Source organism: Schistocerca americana, chromosome 1 (assembly GCF_021461395.2).
Source record: "Schistocerca americana isolate TAMUIC-IGC-003095 chromosome 1, iqSchAmer2.1, whole genome shotgun sequence".
Taxonomy (NCBI): domain Eukaryota; kingdom Metazoa; phylum Arthropoda; class Insecta; order Orthoptera; family Acrididae; genus Schistocerca; species Schistocerca americana.
In genome coordinates, this window is record NC_060119.1 from 1,169,157,164 (window position 1) to 1,169,168,217 (window position 11,054).

Genomic DNA, 11,054 nt, shown 5'->3' on the forward strand with positions numbered 1-11,054 from the left:
GAACTAGATTAATGAATAAATTCCAAAAATTAACCAGGCTCATTTTCATAAAGTGAAGTTGGCACTTAATAGTTAGAAACAAGTAATAAAACTAAGTATATGTTGACATGTTGGGTTTGAGTGTTATGAATCTAAGGGATGAACTACAGCATATGATTCGCAAGTCAGTGCTGACCAGTGAATACTCTTACATTTCCATGGCCTATAAATTTTATCACAAAATAGAGAATCACAGGAAATTCTTAATTTTGAGAAACTAATGGCACAGTCCATATCAATTCAGGCAGGCTAGGGAAAAACCTTACCATCACAGTCTCTGAGGGTATTGATTTTAGCATATGTTAAAATGAAAGACCAAGTAATGAACACATTTTTTGTTTTCTCCAAAAAAATTTCTGCTCCAGGATACAGCCCTCCAAAGACGCGAATTTTGGAAAAAAAATTAAAATGCTGTATCTCTGGAAAAGTTCTATATATTTTGTTGGGTTTTTTTATTTGAAAGATAATTGCTTTATGATTACAAAGAAATCCTTCATTTGAACTTATCTGTCACAGTTCTTTTACTACAGCACTCAGAAGTTTTTGTAGTTTATGTAAAAAAAATTTTTCTAAAAATGCCAATCTGTAAAATTTTGATTTTTGTTCTGTTGATTATTACTATATAGTTCTACATTCCCTGAAAGTGGGAGCTTCCACTTTTAGGTTGAACAGGTTTTATAAACAATTGAAATTTTTGCCAAACATAAAACCTGTTTTATTACCACATTATCACATAACAAGCCACTAAAAATCAAAACCTAGCCTTATTTAACATAATTTTAGTTTCGAAAGATGAGGAAGAGACATTTTTTAGGCATTTTAAATGGTTCCAAAATGTGGAAGGTCCTTTATACAACTTCTGTGCACTGTTTTGTACTGAAATTAGCCAGTCAATGAACTAAAAATGTTTTCCACAGCTTCAGTATCTTCGTTTGATGTAGAGTGATGCCTTCCTGTTTAACCAATAGGAAATGGAGCACTTACAATCTTCAAAACATTGTGAACAGGAAGTGACCATTGATGGCATTTTTGCTGTCCTTCAGCTGGAAACCTCTACACAGCAGCTGGTCCATACATTTCACTACAATTTCATTTAAGTCATAACTGGTGTCTATAATTCCTGCAATCCACCAGTCAGTCATACACACATGCCACAAACATCCTCTTCTCAGGTTGTGAATCTGATCATCATCCTGTTTCTGAGTTGGCCAACGGGCAAAATTTCCTTTCTTGCTCTTTAAAGTGCATGCAATATGATTTTGCCCATCACTTTGAGTCCAAGAATGTGTCTTCTGAATTCCTTTCACAGGAGTAGTTTGTCTGGACATTTTTTTGTTTTCTGATCACAGAATTCTTCGAATTCCTCTTTAGACAAAATAATGAGAGTTGTGAATGTGTAAGATTTCAAAACAGGCAGGAGGAACAAGACTTCTGGTCGGGTGACTACAGGGTTATAAACACAAAATCAAATAGGGGTAATGCAGGAGTAGGTTTAATAATGAATAGGAAAATAGGAATGCGGGTAAGCTACTACAAACAGCATAGTGAACGCATTATTGTGGCCAAGATAGATACGAAGCCCACACCTACTACAGTAGTACAAGTTTATATGCCAACTAGCTCTGCAGATGACGAAGAAATTGAAGAAATGTATGATGAAATAAAAGAAATTATTCAGATTGGGAAGGGAGACGAAAATTTAATAGTCATGGGTGACGAATTCGAGTGTAGGAAAAGGGAGAGAAGGAAACATAGTAGGTGAATATGGATTGGGGGACAGAAATGAAAGAGGAAGCCGCCTGGTAGAATTTTGCACGGAGCACAACATAATCATAACTAACACCTGGTTTAAGAATCATGAAAGAAGGTTGTATACATGGAAGAACCCTGGAGATACTAAAAGGTATCAGATAGATTATATAATGGTAAGACAGAGATTTAGGAACCAGGTTTTAAATTGTAAGACATTTCCAGGGGCAGATGTGGGCTCTGACCACAATCTATTGGTTATGACCTGTAGATTAAAACTGAAGAAACTGCAAAAAGGTGGGAATTTAAGGAGATGGGACCTGGATAAACTAAAAGAACCAGAGGTTGTACAGAGATTCAGGGAGAGCATAAGGGAGCAATTGACAGGAATGGGGGAAATAAATACAGTAGAAGAAGAATGGGTAGCCTTGAGGGATGAAGTAGTGAAGGCAGCAGAGGATCAAGTAGGTAAAAAGACGAGGGCTAGTAGAAATCCTTGGGTAACAGAAGAAATATTGAATTTAATTGATGAAAGGAGAAAATATAAAAATGCAGTAAGTGAAGCAGGCAAAAAGGAATACAAACGTCTCAAAAATGAGATCGACAGGAAGTGCAAAATGGCTAAGCAGGGATGGCTAGAGGACAAATGTAAGGATGTAGAGGCCTATCTCACTAGGGGTAAGATAGATACCACCAACAGGAAAATTAAAGAGACCTTTGGAGATAAGAGAACGACTTGTATGAATATCAAGAGCTCAGATGGAAACCCAGTTCTAAGCAAAGAAGGGAAAGCAGAAAGGTGGAAGGAGTATATAGAGGGTCTATACAAGGGCGATGTACTTGAGGACAATATTATGGAAATGGAAGAGGATGTAGATGAAGATGAAATGGGAGATATGATACTGCGTGAAGAGTTTGACAGAGCACTGAAAGACCTGAGTCGAAACAAAGCTCCCGGAGTAGACAATATTCCATTGGAACTACTGATGGCCGTGGGAGAGCCAGTCCTGACAAAACTCTACCATCTAGTGAGGAAGATGTATGAGACAGGCGAAATACCCTCAGACTTCAAAAAGAATATAATAATTCCAATCCCAAAGAAAGCAGGTGTTGACAGATGTGAAAATTACCGAACTATCAGCTTAATAAGTCACAGCTGCAAAATACTAACACGAATTCTTTACAGACGAATGGAAAAACTAGTAGAAGCCAATCTCGGGGAAGATCAGTTTGGATTCCGTAGAAACACTGGAACACGTGAGGCAATACTGACCTTACGACTTATCTTAGAAGAAAGATTAAGGAAAGGCAAACCTACGTTTCTAGCATTTGTAGACTTAGAGAAAGCTTTTGACAATGTTGACTGGAATACTCTCTTTCAAATTCTAAAGGTGGCAGGGGTAAAATACAGGGAGCGAAAGGCTATTTACAATTTGTACAAAAACCAGATGGCAGTTATAAGAGTCGAGGGACATGAAAGGGAAGCAGTGGTTGGGAAGGGAGTAAGACAGGGTTGTAGCCTATCCCCGATGTTGTTCAATCTGTATATTGAGCATGCAGTAAAGGAAACAAAAGAAAAATTCGGAGTAGGTATTAAAATTCATGGAGAAGAAATAAAAACTTTGAGGTTCGCCGATGACATTGTAATTCTGTCAGAGACAGCAAAGGACTTGGAAGAGCAGTTGAATGGAATGGACAGTGTCTTGAAAGGAGGATATAAGATGAACATCAACAAAAGCAAAACAAGGATAATGGAATGTAGTCTAATTAAATCGGGTGATGCTGAGGGAATTAGATTAGGAAATGAGGCACTTAAAGTAGTAAAGGAGTTTGGCTATTTGGGGAGCAAAATAACTGATGATGGTCGAAGTAGAGAGGATATAAAATGTAGACTGGCAATGGCAAGGAAAGCGTTTCTGAAGAAGAGAAATTTGTTAACATCCAGTATTGATTTAAGTGTCAGGAAGTCATTTCTGAAAGTATTTGTATGGAGTGTAGCCATGTATGGAAGTGAAACATGGACGATAAATAGTTTGGACAAGAAGAGAATAGAAGCTTTCGAAATGTGGTGCTACAGAAGAATGCTGAAGATTAGATGGGTAGATCACATAACTAATGAGGAAGTATTGAATAGGATTGGGGAGAAGAGAAGTTTGTGGCGCAACTTGACCAGAAGAAGGGATCGGTTGGTAGGACATGTTCTGAGGCATCAAGGGATCACCAATTTAGTATTGGAGGGCAGCGTGGAGGGTAAAAATCGTAGAGGGAGACCAAGAGACGAATACACTAAGCAGATTCAGAAGGATGTAGGTTGCAGTAGGTACTGGGAGATGAAAAAGCTTGCACAGGATAGAGTAGCATGGAGAGCTGCATCAAACCAGTCTCAGGACTGAAGACCACAACAACAACAACAAGATTTCATGACTCTCATAAAATCCTCAGTATTCTGAATTGCAGCTGAATTGGTCTAGAAAGATTATGTTTTGTAGCATGGTGCTTCAGCAGGCCTCTTACACCATCACTAGGCCCCTTCCCATGAGCAGTAGCACTGTATATCCAGAAAGTTGACAAGCGACTTAATTCAAACAGCTGGTAACAATTTTTAAAATGACTAGGAGCACCATCAGGAATAATTAAGAACTACTCTGCCCGTGTTTGCAGTTGAATTTTGTGCATTGCTAGTGAAGTGTGTACTGACTCATGTCCTGTGTCACCACTTATAACTGCAACACTTGTGCTTTTGTTTTGAAAATTTGTCACTCCTGTAAAAATTGGAACCTAGTCATTACTCCAATGATCCCTTTGTACTACTTGTAGGAGAATTGCAGACCAGTTCTCAGCAGAATCACAGCGAAGCACTAAACAGTTTTACAGCCTGTACACACCCTTTCACTACTGCAATGTGTTTTTGCAATTTCTTCAGATGCTGGTGTGTTACTGCTTTCACTGACCATTTACCAAGTTCATCAATGAACCTGTGAAAGGCAACAGTTTTCTTAATTTATTTTCTTCCCATGTCGCATATGTAATTTCTGCAGAGTTATCTGCTGTCTTCCAGGCCAAGTGTCTAAAGACAGTCCCCCCTTTCCAGGGCAGTCACCATATTCTTGAAGCAAAGAAGTCTCTCACTTTATGTCACAGACTACTATTGACTTAACATGCCCAACCAAGGTGTCATGTCACATGCTCCAGGAAGTTCTTCAAAGTTACCACAAAAAATTCAAAATTCGCACAATACACACAGACAGACATCTCTAGGTGGATGTGGAACTACCTACTTAGGTCGTAGTTAATAAAATTATTAAGTTTGCTCTTATAATTTGCAAAATTTTCTTTAATACTCCAAGTTGTGTATCTCTTCACTTTCACAACTTTTTGACCTTCAACTATTACTGTTATAGTGTCTTGTTGGCACTCTTGCGAGAACAGCCCCATTTATCCTCCAGATAAAATGACTGCACTACTTTGGACTTTAGCTGCTTCTACAGGATGACCATAATGGGGATCCAGTCTTCCAAAGACTCCTTTTACAGACCTCACATTTCTTGACTTGTCTACCTTGTACTGATGGAATGTGGTTCAAAATTGTTTTCTTTGAAAACGTCTCTGGAATAATAGTTAAAACTTGCACCTTTTCATTGTGGGATGAACACTATTCAACATCTGAATTGATATTTGGGTAAAATTCCTGGTAAGGGTGCTTTGGTTAATTTTCTTCTGAAGATGGAATTTCTACTTTGAAGATTGTGGTCAGTGTTGCTGTAGTGTATTTATCCATAACTTTAGCAATTTCTCAGCACTTTCTTGATGCATAGAGCTTATGACTCACTAACCATGGTTTGTTAACAGGACTAATCTCTGTAGTTGAATGATTCCGGGTATTTAATACTTTCTCTATTGATGCAAAATGGCATCATCTGCACCATGGGAGGCTTCACCTTGTTCAGATACTATTGCTGTTATTCTGTCAAAAAATTTAAAACACAAAAAGTTGTCACTGGAAACATCTTCACTTTGAAACGGTCTTCAAATGAGAACACTTATTCTCAGCCCAAAAAAAGTCTTTTGTCTGTCAGATATCACTATTTTATGGATATGCAAATAGGCAGCACACTTCACTCTCCTGTGGCCCCAGTCAGAAGACATTCCAAACCATCCTTTTCGCAAAACATGCTGTCACTGTGTCAAATGACTAATTCCTCGTGAAAACTTCAAACTCACTGGATGGTCTCAGATTTCTAAAAGCCTCTTCAGTAAACAAATTAGCACTGAACAACTACAATACAGAAACCAGCAACGAACAACAATGACAAAGAAACTACAACAAAGTAAGAAATATCTGCAACAATGAAAGTGATAAGAAATAACTGCAACAAAGACATTAGTAAGGAAACTCAGTGAAAACATACATTACCCCAGAAAGTTAAAAAATGATTTTTAAAAAGAATGAAACCTGTCCAACTTAAAAGTGAAAGCTCTTCTTTACATAGAATATAGTACTACATGTTACTACTAAACAGAAAAATCCATCTTTTCTGGACTGACTTTTTGAAAAACAATTCTGTAAATTAGAAAAAAAATTGAAAAGGTAACAGTAAAAGAACTGACAGATAAGACCAAACAGAGGATACCATTGGAATCAAAGCAATTATCTTTCAAATAAAAACCTAAAAATATCTAGAACTGTTAGACACAGCATTTCAAAAATTTTCCGAAATTCACCTCTTCAAATAGGTGTTCACAGTGTCATCTTTGGCGGCCTGTATCTCGGGACAACCATACTGACCTTTTGTATAATCATATAGTATATGTTAACTTTTGTGTAATCATTTGTACCACAATCTGTAACTATATAACTACTGACCTTATGTATAATCATTTGTATAACCATCTGACGATGCCTATACAACAGAACAGTTGTCTACAGGCAAATATTAAATGAAATATGAAAGTGATTCATTGATATTACAGTCACATGTACTCCTAGGATAGGAGAAAAATGCTGTGGGAATGGTAAGTCTTTCTGTGAAGAGGAAAAATCAAAGCCCATATCAGTTTAATTCTGTAGAATATAATGTAAGCCATAAAATCAATTGCAAGTCCAAAAATAAGAAACCTTACATCATAAGACGAAAACAAACACATTAAAAAATACTTATGACCATACCAGTTAATAGTAATAACTGGCAACAAGTGATAGTGAGCTCATGAAATGTAGTACTAAGCAGAGGCTGCCAAAAAATGTTTAATGGTTCAAATGGCTCTAAGCACTATGGGACTTAACATCTGAGGTCATCAGTCCCCTAGACTTACAACTACTTAAACCTAACCAACCTAAGGACATCACACACATGCATGCCCAAGGCAGGAGTTGAACCTGTAACCGCAGCAACAGTGCGGTTCCGAACTGAAGCGCCTAGAACCGCTCGATTAAAACGTTGAACTTGTCTTCAAATTTCCTGCCTGGGACTTTGTCAACACATATTTAAAGCTGTTCTGTTACATGTTTACTTTTAAGGTCCTTGAAAAATGAAACCCACAAGAAAGCTTACTGACACCTCACATAACTAACTCATAAAATAGGGATAATTATAACAACTTTTATTTGATTTCTAACACACACACACACACACACACACACACACACACACACACACACACACACTTGCCAAGTGAAATCCTTATACTGACAATAGATAGCAACACAAAATTCCGGATTCGTAACATTCTTGTGGGATTCTTTTCATGTAGCATTTAAAAAATTTGACACCAATGTGCTTACCTTCTTCGAGCCTGGCCCGAAAGCCTTGTAGGTTAGGAACGTTACTGCTGCTATCGACGCACCAAGAGGGATTAGAGTTGTCCAATCGCGAACTGCAAAACACAATGGTGTACATTTACAGGCTTTGCAGTAAAACAAGCATATATTAAGCTTAACCCTGAACAATTTATATGTTCTTTTTACGAGCACCTTCCAATTTGGACCAGCCCTCAAACGTTTTGGGAATTGGCAAATTAGATAAATAAGTCGGTACGGATTCCTTGACGAAATTAGAAACTGGCTCCATTATCACCTTACAATCACGAACAAATGACACACTGTCAACAGATTACTTATTGGGTGGGTGATAGAATATTTTAAAGTTTAATGGAACATGACAAAACCAGCCCAATTACAACCGCACTTATTTTCGTTGAACTACTTTTATCACCGTGCGTTCCATACTGCCAACAACCGGATAACAAATTTCGATGATTAAAACTTCCTGACGCGATGGCGATACTGAATATAAATATTTGTTACTACTAGAAATATTGCACCGCAAACATTTTAATTTCTTTCAAATTAAGAATACTTTTGTCTTACATGAGAAAACACTTTTTGAAGTGCAGAAATCCTTAAACAAAATTAGTGGTTGGGGAGAGGCCTTTTAATCAGATCAATTGCCACCCAAATAATTTTGAGCTGAATCGTTATTACAATTTTCTTATTACTTCTGAAGTAATTAGTCGATGGAGAACTTCAACGATGTTTATATAAAGCCAAGTTCTGATTCGCTAACGAGTTCCAAAAATAAACACTCGTCCAACCCGCGAAATCCTTCGTATTCTCGAAGTTATCCCGCGCCTAAAATCTGCAACGTTGTTATTTATCAGCCTACGCCGTAACTTCACATCATTGACAACTGTTTCACATTAAAGCGCAGTGACTTCTCCGCCGTAATTGTATTCTTTTTCCCAAATAAGCTTACTTACATTCTGGCATTGTGGTACACTGGCCTTACACTAACGACTTTCGAATGAGGCACTTTCTACTTTGCCTGCAATCTGCCTATCAGTATACAAAGCAACAAACAAGAACGGCATAGTACTTGCATTTACCGCCAAAGATATTTCTTCCTTACGGAGTAACATGTGCAACTTTTCGGTTACCATCTTTGGATGTATGCCATAATTTATCAGTGGTGATTGTTTCGGAAATGTAGTATCCAAATCGTGTGTCAATTATTTGAACTTCACTTCCTTTTTTATGATCAATTTCTTGTCATTTCTTGCTTTCTTTCACCTCTTCATAAAATTTATTTTTTCTTCCTTCAGGCTAATTCACATCTATTCTCACATAGTTGTACCTGAAACCTCAATTTTAATGTTTTCTTTCTGAAAACGTATTTTCCCCTGCTTCTTCTTCTTTTCTGTTACGTATTTCTAAATTTTTTGCAACTTCTCAGATCTAGCGTTTTTTATAACTACTTGTCCCAGGCATACTATTTTGTTAGCCTATTCTTGTTGATTCTGTACAAATATACAGACAGTATCACAATTATTTTTCATATTGTTCCTACATTTTGATATATTTCATTATTGCTTCTAAACTTATCGGTTTCTATGATTCTTATTGAATCTAAAATTTTCTTGGTGAATCTTCTCTCTGATACTTCTAGTTTATTTATGTATAATTCGATCTAGGTATTCACAACCACGAAACACTGTAATAAACTTTTCTCCAGTGGTAATATGCACCTTTCATTGAACCTAAATAATCGAAGTTATTCCATATATTCTTTCCATTATGTGTATCCCTTCATCTATGACAATTTTTTCTAACGCATTTTCCTGCAAAATGCCCCCTTGGACTTAAACTTTCAATCTTTTCTATTTTACAATATCTTTAACTAAAAGTTTTATCCATGATATAGCACAATAAATGCAACCACACAGTGCACAGAAAGGTACTGAATGAATGATAGTTAAAGATGTATGAAATATCAGACTAGTTCAGTGCCACAGCAAAAGGAGACTGTACAACCAAACAAATATATGCTACAGAGGATCCACATTTGTAGACCCCGATTTGCAAAATAGGTAGAAAGTGTACTTCCACAATTTTCTTTAGATAAGACTGAAAAATGAATGTGTTACAATGCGCACAAGAACTCACACACTGATTTTGTTTTCTGCAGTTGCACAGTGTTAAATTAGTTAAACAAAATACAGAAAAAAGGTTGTCACTGGGTCTGGCTGCTATGTGTAGGACCCAGGTGCAGTTTTCAGTAATGCCAGAGTTTTTTTTGTGACAGTAGCACTGGGATGGGGGATGCTAACTGAGGAACTCATGAATGAGAAGTAGCGGTTCCAAGGTCTAGAAAGTTGAAATGACCAGGAGAGCAGTGTGCTGAGGCCACATCCCTCCATACCAATAGGCCTCAGATGCCATGGCAGTCATTTGGTCCTGACTGGGCCAGCGGGGCCGAAATGTGGAGCTTTGCTTTTGCATTACGTTTTTTCTTAGTAAAATTTTTTATTTTTTCTACGGAGATGATTGAATCCATTCTAAGATATTGTCTTGTTGTTCTGCATGTGCTAGATTTACAGACAGTACAGCAACAACAATTACAATGCAATGTTACTTATAATCTGCCTTGATTGCAAAAATCTTCAGATCTGCAATTTTGGTTACAGGAGTAACCCGTCCACACACAGCAACCTTCATATGCTGCGTCACATTCTTTTCGTTCCAAATCAGTATTACTTTATCTAACATACAATTGCAGAGTTCATAACAAAAGCAACCATTTTTGTCTTCTTTGATTTCATGGTTTCAACGCTTTCTGGTATCCATGCTAGGGACTCACCATTTCCTTTAACCAAATTTAGCAGGTAAAGCCCCTGTCCTGTGTTACTGCAGCTTAAAGAAAAGGTAGTCTCACAGTAGCAACCTCTGCCAAAGATGTTTCTGATGAGAAATGGCCTTTGTCAATTTACAAAATCTATTTTTGGATGAAAGTGAGCGACAATTGAAGCTGAATGCATGTTGGGGGCCTTCCTAGTAATTGATGGGGATGTCTCAGTATAGTCCTTGGTTGTCTTAAGGTTCAGTTTATGTGATTCTGAATGTATACAAGAGACAGTATCCAGTGACCTAAAAAACAGAAACATCAAGAAAATAGGGAAACGCAATAAAAGGGGAGTTGATGGGCAAGGAACATGTAAACCAAATTGATAGAAATGTTCCCTTCAGTCACATTGAAGATGACTGCAGGTAAGCTCTGTTTCCATTGTTTCCTTGTCCTTGTTAGTAAATTTTTCCATGAGGAAAGTATGTAGGTGCTTGGTGTGTGCTCCATTGATTCCAGGTCAAAAAGATTGCAATGCTTTCAGTCGACAACAGCTGAACAACTAGAACAACATTTCACACAGTGCTGCACACAATGGGGTTGGCCAAGGTGGGCGAGTGGCACTACAGTCTTGAGCCATGCAACTACTAC

The 11,054-nt window shown here is 37.4% G+C and overlaps 1 protein-coding gene across 3 annotated transcripts in view; it reads right to left on the reverse strand.

The window, feature by feature from the left end:
* Window positions 1–8,678, reverse strand: part of LOC124619643 (CDGSH iron-sulfur domain-containing protein 2 homolog) — a 118,425-nt gene extending 109,747 nt beyond the window's left edge. Inside the window, exons 1-2 of one of the 3 annotated variants that reach the window (XM_047146176.1) lie at window positions 7,760–8,022; window positions 7,571–7,662 (exon numbers count right to left, since the gene is read on the reverse strand). In XM_047146176.1, coding sequence (XP_047002132.1) covers window positions 7,571–7,662; window positions 7,760–7,856 — 189 coding nt within the window. In that variant the 5' untranslated portion in view covers window positions 7,857–8,022. Of the gene's footprint in view, window positions 1–7,570; window positions 7,663–7,759; window positions 8,023–8,544 lie in introns of those variants that run through there. The other 2 variants (XM_047146183.1, XM_047146168.1) reach the window with 2 other exon arrangements.
* Window positions 8,679–11,054: the final 2,376 nt, after the last annotated feature.